General features: G+C 42.9%; 1 protein-coding gene and 1 long non-coding RNA gene across 2 annotated transcripts in view; one reads left to right on the forward strand and one right to left on the reverse strand.

The window, feature by feature from the left end:
- The window catches only part of LOC123990671, a 56,880-nt gene that overhangs the window by 1,936 nt on the left and 32,798 nt on the right, over positions 1–22,146 (forward strand). The gene's annotated exons all lie outside the window — the stretch shown is intronic.
- The window catches only part of LOC123990670 (5'-nucleotidase domain-containing protein 1-like), a 90,897-nt gene continuing 68,801 nt past the window's right edge, over positions 51–22,146 (reverse strand). The window contains exons 9-12 of the mRNA XM_046291409.1: positions 13,626–13,747; positions 9,279–9,452; positions 1,803–1,971; positions 51–1,500 (exon numbers count right to left, since the gene is read on the reverse strand). Of these exons, the coding sequence (XP_046147365.1) occupies positions 1,385–1,500; positions 1,803–1,971; positions 9,279–9,452; positions 13,626–13,747 (581 nt within the window). The 3' untranslated portion in view covers positions 51–1,384. The remainder of the gene's footprint in view (positions 1,501–1,802; positions 1,972–9,278; positions 9,453–13,625; positions 13,748–22,146) is intronic.

Genomic DNA, 22,146 nt, shown 5'->3' on the forward strand with positions numbered 1-22,146 from the left:
CAAATAGGTTTGAAACAGTCTATTCCAATTTGGTCATGATCTCTGACTGACACATTTTCAGAAATGTTTTATTTTTACTGTCAAGAAAACACACAAAGTACCAGAAAAGGCAGTGTAACAAAATTGTAGAACATTTTTCTTTATTTCATAGACAGTACATTAAACACTTTCCCTGTATCTTCTCTAGAACACAAGAGCACTAATGAATTGAACATAAGGCAAATGGGCTTATAAAAGTTTGCAAATCACATGAAAAAAAGTAAATGGATCACTAAAGCTGCATTGTGTTTAACGCCAACAATTATTTATAACATAAATAATAACCCACTTTGGCTTCCCAATTAAAGTCTCCTGTCCTCTCTTATCAACTAATACAGTACTTACTATCAACATACTCTTAAAAGCATATTCAGACTGTTTCTTATCAATATAATACAACTAGTCTATATGCAGTCCACCAACACATGTAACCATTCAGGAGTCGGTTAAAGCATATATTCAAATTGGTACTGCATATGAAGCCTAAGTATTCCACACTTTTACAGTCACCCCAACAGCACTATAGTTTACTGCTGCACCAAGATAATACATAGAGTACACAGAGCATAGTATTAACCACCTAGTATTACAGTTTTCCTTTACTATTACATTTTTTTCCACAGAAATTGTGCCATTTCTTCAAGAACAATGCTCTTACACACCTTACACAAAATCAATACAGGGGAAATGCTTTACCTTTTAAGGGCATCTTAATGTACTGTTATTGAAATGCATACAGCGAAACACAACCAAAATGTCTGTTTATTATGTATTATACACACACTAATACCAGGCATAATGGATTATTCTGAATTTCTCTCGGGAGACAAACACTGCTGGGACTGTTCAACGTTGCATTTCAGATCAGATTTGAGGTAAGGACACACAAAAACAAAATGTAGGACATTATTTGTGGGGCTTGAAAGGTTTGTTACTACTCTAAAGAGTTATTGACTTACATTGAATGATGCACTTACAGTATAGGGGGTTCAACTGGAACACCAATTACCTACATAAAAAAATAGTGGTCTTCACATAAAACAATATGAATGTGCTTTAATCAGCACTGTATGCTGACAGATACCTAGACAATTGGCAAGTCACATTTTCCACACACACACGTACAATAATCCACGTACAGAACAACGTTCAAATGTAGCCAAGTTACTTACAGAGCGATACTGTGCTTTTACATTCGCATGGTTTCTATCAACGTGAGCGTGATTTCCTGTGCTCTAGGGATGATTGGCGTGGTTCAGGTGTGGAACTACAGGTGAGATGGAGGCACATTCCTCCCCATTAGGCTGAGGAGGTTGAGGGGGGCGACTCTGGGAAGAAGGACTCTTTAAGACGACTGACTCTGGCATTTCTTCAGCAGGGAATCTGGGGGTCTGGGGTAGTAGCCGGTGGTGCAGGGTTTGTTGGGAGAGAACCTGGGGAACTTGTAGTCCAGAGGGAGATCTAAGGAGGGTTGAAATAAATGTATGAATAATATGATGTCACATCAACCAGTTTGGCCTGCTTAGCTGAGACAGTAACCCCCAAAGCTTTGCTAAAAACCAACCTTCACAAAAAGGAACAGAACATTTTCCAGGGACACTTCTCAACAAGAATAAGGAATGAGTAGTAGAGGAAATCTGGGGTCAAATGCCTCTTCAAACAAACAAAGCACGCCTCTCTCAAGACAAGACGCTACAGTAGTTAGGTAGGCCATTACGCAATACAAGAGTCAGTGAGCCCCCATAGCCCTCTCCTCCCTGTACCTGCAATAGACTCCACACTGGGGATGGCCATTGTGCTGTATTTGTGGATGCTATGGCAGCACCAGGTGAGTTTCTGGCTCTCCTCATCCCCTCCAGGAGTCTTGTGTGTGTCCACAAAGTAGGATCCCCACTGTTCGGATGGAGCAGAGGGCGCCTTCATGCCCTGGTCCTGAAAGCACATCACACGTGCTAGTAGGAAAATTCATTACTAATGATGGATCCACTTTTTTAACAGGAATTTCAAAATTAAAAGCAGTGTGGAGTTAGTCTAAAGTTTTCATGTCACCTGCACAAGTAGGGAAAATGCCTTTCTTGCCAGCTCTAAACCCAACAATGCAGTAATCAATAACAATGTAATACTACAAATAAGGTAGAACAGGAACACATACGAAATGAAAATAAGAAAACGACAAAGTAAGAAGTTATATACAGGGCCAGTTCCAATACTGTATTTACAATGTGCAGGAATACTGGAGTGATAGTTAGATACTGCATGTACCTTACTGTATGTATGTACTGTAAGGTGACTAGGCATCAGGAGATATGATAAACAGAGCAGCGGCGTATATTATGATTGTATGTGAGTGGGTGTGTGTACAGTCAGTATAAATGCATGTGGGTGTGAGCGAATGATGATTACTTGTGTAGGAGAAATCACTCCGTTTTGTTCATCACGTTTTGCTAAAAAAAAATATCAGAAAATGCAGTCTCTACAACGCCAAACTTTTTACCAAATTAACTCCATAATATCGTCAGAAACATGGCAAACGTTGTTTAGAATCAATCCTCAAGGTGTTTTTCACATATCTATTCGATGATAAATCATTCGTGGCAGCTGTGTTTCTCCTCGAAGCAAACCAAAAATACACGCAGCTGGAGATTATGCAATAATTGCAACGGAGGACATCAAGCGGCCACCTGGTAGATGTAGTCTCTGAAGGTCAATCTTCCAATGATGTGCCTACAAATACGTCACAATGCTGTCGACACCCTGGAGAAACGACAGAAAGTCTTAAGCTCATTCGTGACCCATACACAGCCATATAAGGAGACATTGGAACACAGCACATTCAAAATCTGGGGCACTTCCTGTATGAAATTTCATCTTGGTTTCACCTGTAGCATTAGTTCTGTGGCACTCACAGACAATATCTTTGCAGTTTTGGAAATGTCAGAGTGTTGTCTTTCCAAAGCTGTCAATTATATGCATAGTCGAACATCTTTTCGTGACAAAATATCTTGTTTAAAACGGGAACGTTTTTTTATCCATAAATTAAAAGAGCGCCCCCTATATCCAAGAAGCTAAAGGCTGGTCACACCATGGGGAAGCCATAGGAAAATGAATCGGGTTGATATCCCTTTAAATGGAGCGAAGGCAGGCTATGGAACATGGAGCTTTCAAAATAGAAGCCACTTCCTGGTTTGATTTTCCTCAGGTTTTTGCCTACAATATCAGTTCTGGTATACTCACAGACAATATTTTGACAGTTGTGGAAACTTTTGAGTATTTTCTATCCTAATCTGACAATTATATGCATATTCGAGATTCGGAGCCTGAGAAATAGGCAGTTTAATTTGGGTATGTTTTTCATCCAAACATCAAAATACTGCCCCCTACACTCAAGAGGTTTTAACCAACAACACAGTTCAAGAAATGGAGTTAAGAAAATATTTACTAAATAAACTAAAGTTTAAAAAAATACAATTAAAAAAAGTTAAAAAATTAAATAACAATAATGAAGGTATGAAGGGACAGGTTAGTCGAGGTAATTTGTACATTTAGGTAGGGGTAAAGTGACTATGCATAGATAATAAACAGCGAGTAGCAGCAGTGTGAAAACAAGGTTGGGGTGGGGCAGCAATGTAAATAGTCCGGGAGGCCATTTGATTAATTGTCCACCAGTCTTATGGCTTGGGGGTAAAAGCTGTTAAAGAACCTTTTGGAACTGGACTTGGCGCTCCGGTACCACTTGCCGTGCGGTAGCAGAGGGAACAGTCTAACTTGGGTGACTGAAGTCTTTGACAATTTTTAGAACCTTCCCTTGACACCGCCTAGTATATAGGTCCTAGATGGCAGGAAGCTTGGACCCAGTGATGTACTGGGCCATACGCACTACCCTCTGTAAGCGCCTTACGGTCAGATGCCGAGCAGTTGCCACACCAGGCGGTGATGCAACCGATCAGGATGTTTTCGATGGTGCAGCTATAAAAAAAAATTGAGGACCTGGGGACCCATGCCAAATCTTTTCAGTCTCCTGAGGAGGGAAAGTTGTTGTCGTGCCCTCTTCACAACTGTCTTGGTGTGTTTGGACCATGATAGTTTGTTTGAGATGTGGACACCAAGGAACTTGAAACTCTCGACCCGCTCCACTACAGCCCCATCAATGTTAATGGGGGCCTGTTTGGCTCTCCTTTTCCTGTAGTCCACAATCAGCTCATTTGTCTTGCTCATATTGAGGGAGAGGTTGTTGTCCTGGCACCACACTGCCAGGTCTCTGAGCTCCTCCCTATAGGATGTATCATCGTTGTGTCGTCAGCAAACTTAATGATGGTGTTTGAGTCGTGTTTGACCACGCAGTCATGGGTGAACAGGGAGTACAGGAGGAGACTAAGCACGCACCACTGAGGGGCCCCAGTGTTGAGGATCAGAGAGGAAAATGTGTTGTTGCCTACCCTTACCGTCAGGAAGTCCAGGATCCATTTGCAGAGGGAGGTGTTTAGTCCCTTAGCTTAGTGATGAGCTTTGTGGGCACTATGGTGTTGAACGCTGAGCTGTTGCCGATGAAGAGCCTTCTCACATAGGTGTTCCTTTTGTCCAGGTGAGAAAAGGCAGTGTGGAGTGCGATTGAGATTGCGTCATCTGTGGATCTGTTGGGGGAAGGGGGTGTGTAATCATATAGGCAGGTTACCTTCGCTTTCTTGGGCACAGGGACTATGGTGATCTGTTTAAAACATGTAGGTATTACATAATTGGTCAGGGAGAAGTTGAAAATGTCAGTGAAGACACTGGCCAGTTGGTCCGCATATGCTTTGAGTCCACGTCCTGATAATCCGTCTGTTGGCCAATAATATTGAGGGCAGTGGTGGTTTACATAATCGCCGGCAAATTCTCACAAGGCACCCCACCCTTCTCCCCCCTTTTCTCCGTCTTTTCTTTACGTGGATGACAGGGATTTGGGCCTGGTCTTGAGAGAGCAGTATATCCTTTGCGTTTGACTCATTAAAGAAAAAATCTTCGTCCGGTTTGATGTGAGTAATCGCAGTTCTTATGTCAAGGTCTTTTTGGTCATAAGAGACTGTAGCAGCAACATTATGTACGAAGTCAGTTACAAACAATGTGAAAAGACTAACAAAATAGCACAGTTGCTTAGGAGCCTGTAAAACGGCAGCCATCCCCTCTGGCACCATTATTACACCCCCCCCCCCTTCTTACTCATCCTTATCAGTGCCATTTGTCGGTTCCACATGTTCATCTATATAAAGTGCTGTAAGTCAGAACAGGTTGTGGTTAACAAGTATGGACTGATAACAGATCAAACTAGAGGTAGCAGAAGACACATCTAAATTACTCAACTCTTACAGATACAGTTGAAGTCGAAAGTTTACATACACTTAGGTTGGAGTCATTAAAACTAGTTTTTCAACCACTCCACAAATTTCTTGTTAACAAACTAGTTTTGGCAAGTCGGTTAGGACATCTACTTTGTGCATAACATGACACAAGTCATTTTTCCAACAATTGTTTACAGACAGATTATTTCACTGTATCACAATTCCAGTGAGTCACAAGTTTACATACACTAAGTTGACTGTGCCTTCAAACAGCTTGGAAAATTCCAGAAAATGACATGTCATTTAGCCTACCAGAAGCTTCTAAAGCCATCATTTGAGTCAATTGGAGGTTTACCTGTGGATGTATTTCAAGGCCTACCTTCAAACTCAGTGCCTATTTGCTTGAAATCATGGGAAAATCAAAAGAAAATCAGCCAAAAATTGTAGACCTCCACAAGTCTGGTTGATCCATGGGAGCAATTTCCAAATGCCTGTAGGTACTACGTTCATCTGTACAAACAATAGTACGCAAGTATAAACACCATGGGACCACACAGCAGTGAAACTGCTCAGGAAGGAGACGCATTCTGTCTCCTAGAGATTAATGTACTTTGGTGTGAAAAGTGAAAATCAATTCCAGAACAACAGCAAAGGACCTTGTGAAGATGCTGGAGAAAACAGGTACAAAAGTATCTATATCCACAGTAAAACGAGTCCTATATTGACATAACCTGAAAGGCCGCTCAGCAAGGAGGAAGCCACTGCACCAAAACCGCCATAAAAAAATCCAGACTACGGCTTGCAACTGCACATGGGGACAAAGATCGTACTTTTTGGAGAAATGTCCTCTGTTCTGAATAAACACAAATAGAACTGTTTGTCAATAATGACCATCATTATACTTTGAGGAAAAAGGGGAATGCTTGTAAGCCGAAGAACACCATCCCAACCGTGAAGCACTGGGGTGGCAGCATCATGTTGTGGGGGTGCTTTGCTGCAGGAGGGACTGGTGCACTTCACAAAATAGATGGCTTCATGAGGAAGGAAAAGTATGTGAATATATTGAAGCAACATCTCAAGACATCAGTCAGGAAGTTAAAGCATGATCGCAAATGGGTCTTCCAAACGGACAATGACCGCAAGCATGCCTCCAAAGTTGGGGCAAAATGGCTTAAGGACAACAAAGTCAAGGTATTGGAGTGGCCATCACAAAGCCCTGACCTCAATCCCATAGAACATTTGTGGGCAGAACTGAAAAAGCGTATGCGAGCAAGGAGGCCTACAAACCTGACTCAGTTACACCAGCTCTGTCAGGGGGAAGGGGCCAAAACTTATTGTGGGAAGCTTGTGGAAGGCTACCCCGAAACGTCTGACTCAAGTTAAAACATTTAAAGGCAATGCTACCAAATACTAATTAAGTGTATGTACAATTCTGACCCACTGGGAATGTGATGAAAGAAGGGAATTTTTACTCGGATTAAATGTCAGGAATTGTGAAAATCTGAGTTTAAATGTACTTGGCTAAGGTGTATGTAAACTTTCAACTTCAACTGTACTCAATTGTAATCATATAGGCAGGTTACCTTCGCTTTTTTGGGCACAGGGACTATGGTGGTCTGTTTAAAACATGTAGGTATGACATAATTGGTCAGGGAGAGGTTGAAAATGTCAGTGAAGACACTGGCCAGTTGGTCCGCATATGCTTTGAGTCCACGTCCTGATAATCCGTCTGTTGGCCAATAATACGGAAGGTAGTGGTGGTTTACCTAATCGCCAGGGAATTCTCACAAGGCACCCCGCCCTTCTCCCCCTTTTTCTCTGTCTTTTCTTCACGCGGAGGACAGTGAATTGGGCCTGGTCTTGAGAGAGACCAGTATATCCTTTGCATCCGATTCATTAAAGAAAAAAATCTTCATCCAGTTGTGTGAGTAATCGCTGTTCTGATGTCCAGAAGGTCTTTTTGGTGATAAGAGACTGTAGCAGCAACATTATTTGTAACTGATTTTGTACATAATGTGAAAAAACTAACAAAATAGCACAGTTGCTTAGGAGCCTGTAAAACGGCAGCCATCCCCCTCTGGCACCATTATTACACCCCCCCCCCTTCTTACTCATCCTTATCAGTGCCATTTGTCGGTCCAACATGTTAATCTCTAAAATGTGCTGAAAGGCAGAACATGCCTTAACAACAGGATGTGGTTAACAAGTACGGACTGATAACAGATCAAACTAGAGGTAGCAGAAGACACGTATGCATCTAAATTACTCAACTCTTGCAGATACTTCCTTGAAATGTGATTCAGTTCAACTGGGAGAAAGGGCATTGCGTCAAAAAAAAAACTGTTGCTACTTTGTCCCTCTTGGTGAAAAGTGTGATGGAAGACATTCTTCTGAATTACGCTTTTTGACTTCCAACCAGACTTGGAGACGGAGTTGCATGCTGAGAAGATCTGTTTGTTAGAAGTCATTCATAAGATTAAATGAATCCACGATCTTTCATGTTAAAAGAACGTAGATAAAAGATCAGCTCTGAACTCTGAGCCATGGAAACATTCTGGCTACTTCTGCACTAACTACTTCTCCCTCTTCTCTACACTGAACCTCATAATATATCATTAGTAAGAGGCAACGCGATGCACAACATTACAAACAGTAGCCTATTCACGTAGAAAGTTCCACCAGATATTGAGGGACAAATTGTAACCAAAAGGAATCTGGGAGAAACATGTCATTCCAGGCAGTTCTCTTAAGAGTGTCTATTAATGTGTTTACATACACTCTGGCTGCAGCAGAGCAAAAGAGAGATGGAGACCAACTGGAGCTTCCAGGAATATCTATTAAATGAGGCAAATGGGGAAATACGTTTTAGAAAGGAAAGGCAAGTGGAGAGAGAGGCTGGGTGGGAGATTAAAAAAAGGAGAGAGAAGTGAGTGGAGGGGTGAGACCGAGAGAGAAAATAAGAGAGGGAGAGATGGGGGTGGAGGGAGAGAGAGAATAAGAGAGGGAGAGATGGGGGTGGAGGGAGAGAGAGAATAAGAGAGGGAGAGATGGGGGTGGAGGGAGAGAGAGAGAGAGAGAGAGAGAGAGAGAGAGAGAGAGAGAGAGAGAGAGAGAGAGAGAGAGAGAGAGAGAGAGAGAGAGAGAGAGAGAGAGAGAGAGAGAGAGAGAGAGAGAGAGAGAGAGAGAGAAAAATGGGGTGGGGGGAGACAGAGAGGGAGAAGGGACAGAGAGAGAGACAGAGAGAAGAGGGGGGAGACAAAGAGAGGGGGAGAAGGGAAAAAGAGAGAGACAGAGGTAGAGGTGTGAGTCTAGGCGGAGACAATTTGTCCATCTACAAGGTCCCGTGCTCCAAACGTGGCACAACCTCCTCTGTCAGTCCCTTCAGAGGAAGGAGTCCTCTATCCTAGTGGTGTTTTGGCCAAACAAGGACGTTCCTCTCATTGCTCCTGGCAACAGATATGCTGACTCATCTAACTTCTCTACTGTCTGGAACAAAACAATCCTCCATGGCCTGGTCAGTGAGGGAAACACTGGGTGATATTGCATCCTGGTCGTACGGATTACTTCATAGTTTCCTTCCTAGTAGTACGTCAGCTTCCCTAAAATGTTTATTTTCTGACTTTACTGTACTCACACTAGGCTTACTCTGAGAAATACAGACTCACATAAACTTGTTTTACAGGTTCCTCTTTTAGATGTGAAACTGTAATAAGATGAAACCACCACGGTATACCAATGCAATTGCAGAATGTCTTTTGATAATGCTACAAAATTAACACACGCACATTCTCAGACACACATGCTACATTGGGTATATTTTGGCACTCAGCCAATGAACTGGGGGTTGGGAGAATATGTCTTTTATGTAGCAGGGGCAAGGTGGGCGAACACATTAAACTGAAACAACTGCTGGTGTGAACTTACCTCAAACTTTCCCTTCTTCTCCTGAGGCTCCACTTGGGCCTCATTGGTCTCTGCTGCGTCGCTCCTCGGGACGCCCTCTCCCTCCATTTCCTCCACGATCATCACAGTCTCCCACTTCCCAAACATGCTAGCAGGGAACATGTCCGACCGCATGCTATCCCCAAAGTACACCACCTATAGGAGGGTAGGAGACAGGACATAGACAAAGAATTATGCCATTATCTGAGCAGCTGCTCTGTAAATTACGTAGACGTTTCATAGAGCAACTACTTCTTTATGCGATTTGTAAAGGTTCAGTTGTAAAGCGCTGAGAGAATAGCAATTTGGCTGGATTTGTTTCAAAGGGGGCATTCAGTCGCAGTCGAATTCAATAACTCTGACATGTCTTACTGCCCCTAGGGCAAACTAGACCAGACACGATGTGGCTGCAAAACTAATCATGTCTCTTTTGTAGTTTTGCTGGAAAGAAAAACACGTTAAGACCGGCTTAGCTGAACGACATAACTAAACCGACTGGCAACCCCTTTCCTGACATTCAAAACCCATTGCAACAAATGTATATAGTTGTGTGCTCTGCAACTCCAATGGAACCTAAGGGTTAAGAAGACTGTCAGAGGGATTAGAGAACCACGAGGAAAAACAAACAAGAATGCTGACATAATGGAATCAGCTGCAGCACATCACCAAACCCTGACTTCATGATGGGTTATTTTAAGGAGAGAATAAAGGTTATTACACCAGGCCACCGAGGCCAGTGTTCTATGAGGATGATACTATTTTGGTGCTTAAGACACACACTTAAAGAGTCCTTCACACAGCTCTCTGTGTGGAATGCAGAGTGGTGTGTATGTGTTTGTTTTGGAGGCAGGCAGACGACCACTAAGAGAAGGTGGTGAGGGAGGAGTGGAGGGTCTCTAATGTGTTCATGTGGGCTGCTGGACTCACTCCGGAAACCCCCTCCTCTTCTCAGGCCCTTTACAGTGTCTGTGACCAGGTCTTGCAGTTCCACGCACAAATTAACAGGACAGCCAGCTGGCCAGCCAGGGCCTCGGCTGTGGAGCTGTGAGCTGGGCCTGTGGATCTCTGGAGCTGGGCATAGGGATCAGGTTTTCAGAGAAACTGGCCACAGAGAGCGAGAGAGGGCACTGCTGCGGAGTGCACCAACTGTTTTTCTTCTCCCCACTGCAGGCAAAGGCATCAGATCAGTATGATAAATATTTGCAGGCCAATTCCAACACAGCGGCAAAACATTATTTGAGAGACTTTCATGTGGCTCTCTAGATGCTAAACACAGTTTCCTAAGGCTGGGACGAATAAAGCAACATCATTCAGGTTTCAACTACAACAAGACTGCTCTTCTGAGGACTCTTTCCCCTGAAGATATAACTTGCTACAGTCTGCAGCTCCCTCCTTCTCCTTAGGAGAAAGTTAATATCAGCCTGACAGCATGGCCTTTCCCCTGGGGAGGAAACAGGGTGACCAGAGCCCATTGTGCTCCACTGTGTGGGGCCTGGCTGGGACAGACGGAGCCTGCATCTCAAATGCCACCTTGTTCCTTATGTAGTGCACTACTTTTGACCACGGACGGCCCTTAGGGGTGCCATTTGGGATGCAGACAGACAGAGAGGAGGGAAGGGGAGATCACATATCTGACAGAGGGCCAGGGATGTAAGGACTATATCCATGTTGCTTAGTCCCCAATCCGATCATTACAGCAGCTTTGCTCATACATGAAATTGTAACGACACAACAGAACTTTAAGAATGGTTAAATGTGTCTGGAGGGAGAAAAGGGTCTGAGATTCCAGATAGAGAGAAGTGGGTGGAGTACGCTTACTACAACAAAATGACTCACAGAGGAAAATGAGTGCCATTTGAATCATTGACTCATTGAGTCTGTATGAGCAGGGCAGCTCAGTGTCTAAGCTTTGATCCTCCATGTCGCAGCCAGACCTGTGCTCACTGCTACAGGGCACTGTAATCTGCCCTGAATGCCTCCCATTCAGCCGGCCGGCATTAAGTCCTGTCAGGTGAAAGTGAGGAGAACCCAAAACAGACTGCCTCAGATCACAGTTATCCGGGATGCTTGAGACATCCCTACCCCTGAACCCTAACCGGAACCTTAACCCCTACCCTTAACCATAAATCCCAACCGAACCCTTACCATAACCATTTTAAATCTCAACTTCAATGGGGAATGGACATCCCAAGGATCCCGAATAGCAATTACCCTCTGGTCACCCCAGAGGGGCTTCCTTAAAGCTGCCATAAGTGCAGGTTGTGGAGGATGATACTGCATTCCTCGAGCGCTTTCTCCACGTGGCCCGAGAACAGAGGGGGGCATTGAGCACTCCTGTCCGGGTGGGAGGGGTGGGGGAGAGGGAGGGGACGCTGAGGACGTGGATGATGGGCGTCCCTGGGTGCACAAGTCAGTGAGTGGGAGCCTTTCCTTAAAGCTGAGAGAGGGCTCAAAAAGGGGCTCAGAGGGAGAAGAGCTGGCTGCCTGCCTGTCAGAAATCATATGGGCTGTGTACTCTACAGTAAGGTCCTGTTTATCACATACCCTCTCAGCAGGACAGGCAGCTCTCTGGGCTGGCACTCTAGCCCTGTTGACACTTATGCTAAGTTGTGCAGGTGTACACGGCCATGTTTCCCTCTCCTTCACACCGGTGCGAATAACCCCGAGCTGATTTATAGAGGACGTCAGATCTCTGTGCATCTGCCAGGAATGGAAGCTCAAAGCAAACCTACACTGCTTTGTGGATAAACATTTTGACACAAATCCCAGGATAATATGGAAGTGATGTGGTTATTTGGATATATACTGGACAAAAATACAAACACAACATGTAAAGTGTTGGTCATGTTTCATGAGCTGAAATAAAAGTTCCCAGAAATGTTCCATATGTGCAAAAAGTCTATTTCTCTCAAATTGTGTGCGCAAATGTTTTTACATCCCTGTTAGCTGAGCATTTCTCCTTTACCAAGAGAATCCATCCACCTGACAGGTATGGCATATCAAGAACTTAATTAAACAGCATGATCATTACACAGGTGCATCGTGTGCTGGGGACAATAAAAGGCTCCTCTAAAATGTGCTGTTTTGAAACAACACAATGCCAAAGATGTCTCAAGTTTTGAGGGAGCGTGCAATTGGTATGCTGATTGCAATAATGTCCACCAGAGCTGTTGCCAGAACATTTAATGTTCATTTCTCTACCATAAGCCACCTCCAACATCATTTTAGAGAATTTGGCAGTATGTCCAACCAGCCTCACAACTGCAGACCACGTGTAAAATGAGCCAGTCCAGGACCTCCACATCCGGCTTCTTCACCTGTGGGATTGTTTGGGACCAGCCACCCGACACAGCTGATGAAACTGGGTTTGCACAACCAAAGAATTTCTGCACACTACTGTCAGAAACCGTCTCTGGGAAGCTCATCTGCTTGCTCGTCGTCCTCACCAGGGTCTTGACCTGACTGTTCGGCATCGTAACCGTCTTCAGTGGGCAAATGCACACCTTCGATGGCCACTGGCATGCTGGAGAAGTGTGCTCTTCACGGATGAATCCCCGTTTCAACTGCCCCATGCCCCATGGTGGCAGTGGGGTTATGGTATGGGCAGGCTTAAGCTAAGGACAACGAACACAATTTTATCAATGGCAATTTGAATGCACAGAGATACCATGACGAGATCCTGAGGCCCATTGTCGTGCCATTCATCCACCGCCATCACCTCATGTTTCAGCATGATAACGCACATCCCCATGTCACAAGGATATGTACACAATTCCTGGAAGATGAAAATGTCCCAGTTCTTTAACGTTCAGCATACTCACCAGACATGTCACCCATTGAGCATGTGTGGGATGCTCTGGATCTACGTGTATGACAGTGTGTTCCAGTTCCCACCAATATCCAGCAACTTCACACAGCCATTAAAGAGGAGTGGGACAACATTCCACAGGCCACAATCAGCAGCATGATTAATTCTATGCGAAGGAGATGTGTCACACTACATGAGGCAAATTGTGGTCACACCAAATACTGACTGGTTTTCTGATCCCAGCTCCTACCCTTTTTTTAAGGTATCCGTGACCAACAGATACATATCTCTATTCCCAGTCATATGAATCCATAGATTAGGGCCAAATTAATTCATTTAAATTCACTGATTTCCTTATATGAACTTTAATTCAGTAGAATCTTACAAATTGTTACATGCTGCATTTATATTTTTGCTCAGTGTATTTATTACACAGCTTGTTAGTTATTTCAAAACATGATCAGTAGAATTTCCTCTAGATAAGAAAAGATTAAACCAACTAACCAATCTATCAATCTTACCTTGGGCTCAGGATTGCCAGTCATGGTCTTGAGCAGCTGGTGGAGGTGGGGCCAGTTGCCTTGAGAGTACCAGCCAGGCTTGTCCAGGGATGGCAGTCCTTCGCTCTCCTCCACATCATTCACTACAGCCAGGAAAAAGACAACAACAACCAAAGTCACCACACAGATCGACTACACTGTTTAGCGACATGAACATACACGACCACACCGCTTAGCACACAATCACAACACCGAGTCCACAAGCAAATGTGACACCTTTCAGGAAACTAGGCGTATGTTGCGTGTCACTACTTCACAGGAGAGGCATTTGAACGTAAACTTAAAAAAAAAAAATCAAAGCGCATTTTTTGGGGGGCAGAAATGCATTCTGGAATATTTCATGTGCCTTCACAACAAACGTGTATGCCATCTGTAAATATGAATAAAATGGTGGAATTACAAGCCTAGTTGGTTTAGCCACGGAAAAAGGCAGGAACCTTTCCACTAGCTATGATTGGCTGAGATATTGGATGGGTTGGACATGCCGAGAGATTAGTTCGGATTTGTCTACCATGTAGCGCACTTCTGTCTATAACATGAGCTGGTCAGTATCGGTAGGTAATCTTTTCTAACAGATGTTTATTTTAAGATATAATGTAGAACTGCAAAAGTGTTGTTCTCCACTTTCTGGAGGACCGAGTTTTGAATATAGTGGAATGCCCGGTGGAATTAGAGTACGATAGCTAAGGAGATGGAGAAAATTCTGTTATTTGATTGCAAATATGCAGAGGGAGTTGAAAAAAGAACACACAGAAGGCTGTTGTATAAAACACCTGTATCCAGATTACATCTTCAAACTAAGGGGAACCATGGCATCCGTGACCGATAGGGAGAAGCGTCCATATCCATGTATATGGGTAGGATAGTCTTGCTAGCTACATTTTCAGATGTTATATGTTTCTAATTTTGACAGAAAGTAGTTTAAATTTCAAGTTAAAGCGTACGGTTAGCTGGCTGGCTCGCTAGCTAACATTACGTATATGATCTGTGGAGTAATATTATTAATATCTCGGAGCCATTTGCATTGCTAGTTATAGCCTAATGTTAGCCATCTAACACTGAAACTGGTTGGCTAGCTGGCTACCTGCAGTTTCATGCAAGGTAGTAACGTTAGGAGTTGGGATTATGGTTCTTTGTTTAGCTAGCTAGCTACATGCCTAAACAACATACCCTACTTTGTAAGTAACCATTTCACTACACCTTCTGTATCCTGTGCATGTGACAAATTAACTTTGATTTTATTTGATATAGTATGTGTTTACCAGAGACGGTAATGAGACCTGCACCAAAGTCAAATTAGGATATAACGTTAGGCCAATGAGACAGTGTCTACATTCTAAGATTTCTTTGGTAAAGTTTATTTTCCAGAAACAATGAAGACCGTGTCAAGCCATATGGTCCTTCTGTAGCTCAGTTGGTAGAGCATGGCGCTTGTAACGCCAGGGTAGTGGGTTCGATCCCCGGGACCACCCATACGTAGAATGTATGCACACATGACTGTAAGTCGCTTTGGATAAAAGCGTCTGCTAAATGGCATATATTATTATTATTATTATTATTATATGATATGGTCATTATTTGAACTGGCTAGCCAGCTAACTTAACATTAGATAGCTAGCTAACAAGCTAGAAAAGAACGAAAACATTGTTTAGAAAGTAGCTTTTATTTGCCTGGTTTGCTTGATTGACATATCCTAAATTCATTTTTAAAATGGGTGATTTATTGACTATTTTGGACCACGAGGCCGCTGATGTCATGCAGCCTGTACTTTTTGTGGTTAGTACATGGCCTCACATGTGAATCCTTAAAGAGATGGCTGGGGCTAAGGCTTAAGAGAGTGTGTACGATGCTAAATGAGTGTAGACTAAAATGAGCTCTCCAGTAGGTTTACCAAAAATTCAAGGGCCATTTTCTCAAAAGTGAGGTTACAAGTTTATCAACTTTCAAAGCAGAATTACTTTCCAATTGTTCCTCAACTGTAGTGTATGATATACCATTTTCTAGCTCAGTATTTACTTTTCCAAAGTAAAAAACACTATTTCAAATTTTGCTACATAAGACCGAATTGAGCCAGTCGGTAAAAAATATGGATTCTAACAAATATGGATACTATCATATACAGTGCCTTGCGAAAGTATTCGGCCCCCTTGAACTTTGCGACCTTTTGCCACATTTCAGGCTTCAAACATAAAGATAAAACTTTTGTGAATAATTTTGCACGCCCAATTTTTCAGTTTTTAATTTGTTAAATTTTTTTGAAATATCCAATAAATGTCGTTCCACTTCATGATTGTGTCCCACTTGTTGTTGATTCTTCACAAAAAAATACAGTTTTATATCTTTATGTTTGAAGCCTGAAATGTGGCAAAAGGTCGCAAAGTTCAAGGGGGCCGAATACTGTCGCGAGGCACTGTACATCACTTGTGAGGGATAAAAGTAACTAATTTAAAATAGATTTTTCACAGGTGTCTAATTGGAGCTACTGTACTTCCATGAGTATGTTTCCTAAACAGATATAGTGCACTACTTTTGAACAGGGCATACATGGATCTGTGTAGGGAATAACGTGCCATTTGGGACACAACCATGTAGGCTCGTCTGCTTCCGCCTTTTTCAGGCACTCACTCACAGAAGTCACACATTATACAGGAAAGTGTGTCAATGACCTCATGGAAGCATTTACAGTTCATAAATAACACCCAATGATCTTTCCAAACTTCAGGAACAACATGGTTTATGTCTTAATGCTCAACAACAGCCAAGTACTTTTCACTAAGAGAAAAAGTCTATATCTATATAGTCAATCCTGGTTGACTGGAGGGGGTTTTGGCCTGCTTGATTGGGCTGCTGCTGGTTAGCAAAAACCACAGTCTGTTTCAGTTTGTGCAAGGGGGTAGTGGAGCATAGCCAATACAAGATACAGAGAAGCTGGAATCTAAACTGCACCACACAATTCTCACAGCATTACTCACACAATAGTAACTGCTGGGAGGGAGGCCCCAGAAAGTTCCTTGAAAACAAATTGAATGTTTAGCTGAACTCAGTAAAAGAGCTTAGGCCTACTGGAATCTCCATTGTGTAAATATAACTGTATAAACTTTTATTCATATTGAGTTTCATCTTCAAAGTCCTTGTGCCTGGCTTAACTGATTGGTGCTTAAGACCAGCAGCAGGAAAACCTCTACTTTCATTTGTTAAAACGACAGCCCTGGACAAAGTCGGCTGCAGGTTCAAATCAAACTATTTGTCACATGCGCTGAATATAAGAAATGTAAACTTTACCGTGAAATGCTTACTTACAAGCCCTTAACCAACAGCGCAGTTCAAGAAGAAGAAAATATTTACCAAGTAGGCTAAAATAAATAGTAACACTATTTACTGGGGCCACCGGAACCGAGTGTGCGGGGGCACAGGCTAGTTGAGGTAATCTGTATATGTAGCTGGGGGCGAAGTGACTATGCATAGGTAACAAACAAACAGCGAGTAGCAGCAGCGTACAAAGGGGGGGGGCAGTGTAAATTGTCCGGTGGCAATTTAAAAAAAAGTTCAGCAGTCTTATGGCTTGGGGGTAGAAGCTGTTGAGGAGCATTTTGGTCCTAGACTTGGCGCTCCGTTACCACTTGCTGTGCGGTAGCAGAGAACAGTCTATAACCTGGAGTCTCTGACCATTTTATGGGCTTTCCTCTGACACCGCCTATTATATAGGTCCTGGATGGCAGCTTGGCCCCAGTGATGAACTGGGCCGTACGCACCACCCCCTGTAGCGCCTTACGTTCAGATGCCGAGCAGTTTCCATACCAGATGGTGATGCAACCAGTCAGGATGCTCTCGATGGGGCAGCTGTAGAACCTTTTGAGGATCTGGGGACCCATGCCATATCTTTTCAGTCTCCTGAGGGGGAAAAGTTGTTGTCGTGCCCTCTTCACAACTGTCTTGGTGTGTTTGGACCATGATAGTTTGTTTGTGATGTGGACACCAAGGAACTTGAAACTCTCGACCCGCTCCACTACAGCCCCGTTGATGTTAATAGGGGCCTGTTCGGCCCCGCCTTTTCCTGTAGTCCACGATCAGCTCTTATGTCTTGCTCACATTGAGGGAGAGGCAGTTGTCCTGGCACCACACTGCCAGGTCTCTGACCTCCTCCTTGTAGGTGATCAGGCCTACCAGTGTTGTGTCATCAGCAAACTTAATGATGGTGTTGGAATCGTGTTTGGCCACACAGTCGTGGGTGACCAGGGAGTACAGGAGGGGACTAAATACACACACCCTTGAAGGGCCCCAGTGTTAAGGATAAGCTTAGCAGACGTTGATCTGTTGGGGCGATATGCGAACTGGAGTGGGTCTAGGGTGTCCGGGAGGATGCTGTTGATGTGAGCCATGACCAGCCTTTCAAAAGCACTTCATGGCTACCAACGTGAGTGCCACAGGGCGGTAATCATTTAGGCAGGTTACCTTCGCTTCCTTGGGCACAGGGTGGTCCTTGGGCACGATGGTGGTCTGCTTGAAACATGTAGGTATTACAGACTCGGTCAGGGAGAGGTTGAAAATGTCATTGATGACCCTTCACAGTTGGTCCGCGCGTGCTTTGAGTGCACGTCCTGGTAATCCGTCTGGCCCAGCAGCATTGTGAATGTTGACCTGTTTAAAGGTTTTGTTCACATCGACTACCAAGAGCGTTATCACACAGTCATCTAGAACAGCTGGTGCTCTCGTGCATGCTTCAGTGTTGCTTGCCTCAAAGCGAGCATAAAAGGCATTAAGCTCATCTGGTAGGCTCGCGTCACTGGGCAGCTGGTGTCTGGGTTTCCCTTTATAGTCCGTAATAGTTTTCAAGCCCTGCCACATCTGATGAGCGGCAGAGCAGGATTCAATCTTAATCCTGTATTGACGCTTTGCTTGTTTGATGGTTCGTCTGAGGGTATAGCGGGTTTTCCTATAAACGTCCGGAATTAGTCTCCCGCTCCTTGAAAGCGGCAGACTACCTGTTATGTGAGTGCAGCAAGAAGCCAAGGTGAGTTGCTAGCTAGCATTAAACTTAACTTACAAAAAACAATCAATCTTAACATAATCACTAGTTAAACTAGTAATGTCATCAACCATGTGTAGTTATCTAGCTTGTCCTGCGTTGCATATAATCGATGCGGTGCCTGTTAATTTATCATCGAATCACAGCCTACTTTGCCAAACGAGTGATGATTTAACAAGCACATTCATGAAAAAAACAGTCGTTGCACCAATGTGTACCTAACCGTAAACATCAATACCTTTCTTAAAATGAATACACAAGTATATATTTTTTAAACATGCATATTTAGTTAATATTACCTGCTAAAATGAATTTATTTTAACTAGGGAAATTGTGTCACTTCTCTTGCGTTCCGTGCAAGCAGAGTCAAAGTATATGCAGTAGTTTGGGCCACCTGGCTCGTTGCGAACTGTGTGAAGACCATTTCTTCCTAACAAAGACCGTAATTAATTTGCCAGAATTGTACATAATTATGACATAACATTGAAGGTTGTGCAATGTAACAGGAAAATTTAGACTTAGGGATGCCACCCGTTAGATATAATACGGAACGGTTCCGTATTTCACTGACAGAATAAACTTTTTGTTTTCGAAATGATAGTTTCCGGATTTGACCATATTAATGACCTAAGGCTCGTATTTCTGTGTGTTATTATGTTATAATTAAGTCTATGATTTGATATTTGATAGAGTAGTCTGACTGAGAAGTGTAGGCAGCAGCAGGATCGTAAGCATTCATTCAAACACTTTCGTGCATTTGCCAGCAGCTCTTCTGCTGTGCGTCGAGCTGTTTATGACTTCAACTCCCGAGATTAGGCTGGTGTAAACGATGTGAATTGGCTAGCTAGTTAGTGGGGTACGCGCTAACAGCGTTTCAATCGGTGACGTCACTCGCTCTGAGACCTTGAAGTAGTTGTCTCCCTTGCTCTGCAAGGGCCACGGCCCGTGTGGAGCGATGGGTAATGATGCTTCGAGGGTGGCTGTTGTCGATGTGTCCCTGGTTCGGGGCAAGGAGAGGGACCGACGCTATTCTGTTACACTGGCAATACTATAGTGCCTATAAGAACATCCAATAATCAAAAGGTCTATGAAATACAAATGGTATAGAGAGAAATAGTCCTATAATTCCTATAATAACTACAACCTAAAACTTCTTACCTGGGAATATTGAAGACAAGGAACCACCAGCTTTCATATGTTCTCAAGTTCAAGGAACTTAAACGTTAGCTTTTTTACATGGCACATATTGCACTTTCACTTTCTTCTCCAACACTTTGTTTTTGCATTATTTAAACCAAATTGAACATGTTTCATTATTTATTTGAGGCTAAATTGATTTTATTGATGTATTATATTAAGTTAAAATAAAAGAGTTCATTTAGTATTGTTGTAATTGTCATTAATACAAATAAATAAATAAATACGCCGATTAATCGGTATCGGCTTTTTTTTGTTCTCCAATAACCAGTATCGGTACTGGCGTTGAAAAATCATAACTGGTCAACCTCTAGTCCACGGTGAGTAATAGCTTTTCTGATGTACAGAACTTATTTTCATTCATAAGATACGGTAGCAGCAACATTATGTACACAATAAGTTAAAAAAATTTTTACACAAAACGCAAAAAAAATTACAAAATAGCACAATTGGTTGGGAGAATGTAAAACATCAGCCATGTTCTTCGGCGCCATCTTTTAGACACTGTTGTTGATACGTTCGATTTGATATAAATATTGTGGCAGAAGATAGAAAGCAGAGATTTGGGGGTGCGGACTCTCGCGTGCACACACACACACACACACACACACACACACACACACACACACACACACACACACACACACACACACACACACACACACACACACACACACACAGCTGTGAGGACGTATGGACCTTGACAGAAGATGGAATGAGAAGTATGTGGTCTCTGGAAGACCACAACTGAGCACAAAAACACATATTTCTATCTCTGAGTTCCCCTCCAGATTAGAATGTGAAATCCGGTGGCGTTTTCATTGTAACCAAAGTGAGGCTGTATGCACAAGGCAAATATTTAGAGAGACCTGGCCTGGCTGACATCCTTTGGACAAATGACCGCTGAAGGAAGGTCATGTTTAATACGAGACTAGGAGGAGTCTGACACCAGCAGCCAAAGTAAAGAATCCATTTCTAAAATCTCTTAGTCGAATACAGTACCTGGCAGGAACTGGGCTCTTCTTAAGGAGTAGATCATGTTATTATGTCCTGTATAAGACTAGAGCTCATTGCCTTACAGTATGTGTCCCAGTCCATCAACTTAAAGCTCATGTTGAAAAAAATCTCAAATGGGGTTTTACATTTTTTCGGTAGGTACAGAATTAGTGAGCTTTTGAATTATCAATGGACATAAAACTGCACACACAAAACTGTTGTGGTGACATGATTAGCAACCTGCTGATAGTCGCTAGCTTAGCTTTGAGCTGTACTTGTCAGCTCTTTATGTGATCAACTTGACAGGCAAATACAGCAACACCATTGGAACATAATAACTGAGGCAAAATAAGTGACAGTGATGCTGTATCCAAAAAAGCCCCAAGGCATACAGTATCTCTGCTACATTATGGAATAAGATCTCTCCCAGTATCTCTGCTACATTATGGAATAAGATCTCTCCCAGTATCTCTGCTACATTATGGAATAAGATCTCTCCCAGTATCTCTGCTACATTATGGAATAAGATCTCTCCCAGTATCTCTGCTACATTATGGAATAAGATCTCTCCCAGTATCTCTGCTACATTATGGAATAAGATCTCTCCCAGTATCTCTGCTACATTATGGAATAAGATCTCTCCCAGTATCTCTGCTACATTATGGAATAAGATCTCTCCCAGTATCTCTGCTACATTATGGAATAAGATCTCTCCCAGTATCTCTGCTACATTATGGAATAAGATCTCTCCCAGTATCTCTGCTACATTATGGAATAAGATCTCTCCCAGTATCTCTGCTACATTATGGAATAAGATCTCTCCCAGTATCTCTGCTACATTATGGAATAAGATCTCTCCCAGTATCTCTGCTACATTATGGAATAAGATCTCTCCCAGTATCTCTGCTACATTATGGAATAAGATCTCTCCCAGTATCTCTGCTACATTATGGAATAAGATCTCTCCCAGTATCTCTGCTACATTATGGAATAAGATCTCTCCCAGTATCTCTGCTACATTATGGAATAAGATCTCTCCCAGTATCTCTGCTACATTATGGAATAAGATCTCTCCCAGTATCTCTGCTACATTATGGAATAAGATCTCTCCCAGTATCTCTGCTACATTATGGAATAAGATCTCTCCCAGTATCTCTGCTACATTATGGAATAAGATCTCTCCCAGTATATCTGCTACATTATGGAATAAGATCTCTCCCAGTATCTCTGCTACATTATAGAATAAGATCTCTCCCACATTA

The sequence above is a fragment of the Oncorhynchus gorbuscha genome, linkage group LG12 (assembly GCF_021184085.1).
Source record: "Oncorhynchus gorbuscha isolate QuinsamMale2020 ecotype Even-year linkage group LG12, OgorEven_v1.0, whole genome shotgun sequence".
Classification (NCBI taxonomy): Eukaryota; Metazoa; Chordata; class Actinopteri; order Salmoniformes; family Salmonidae; genus Oncorhynchus; species Oncorhynchus gorbuscha.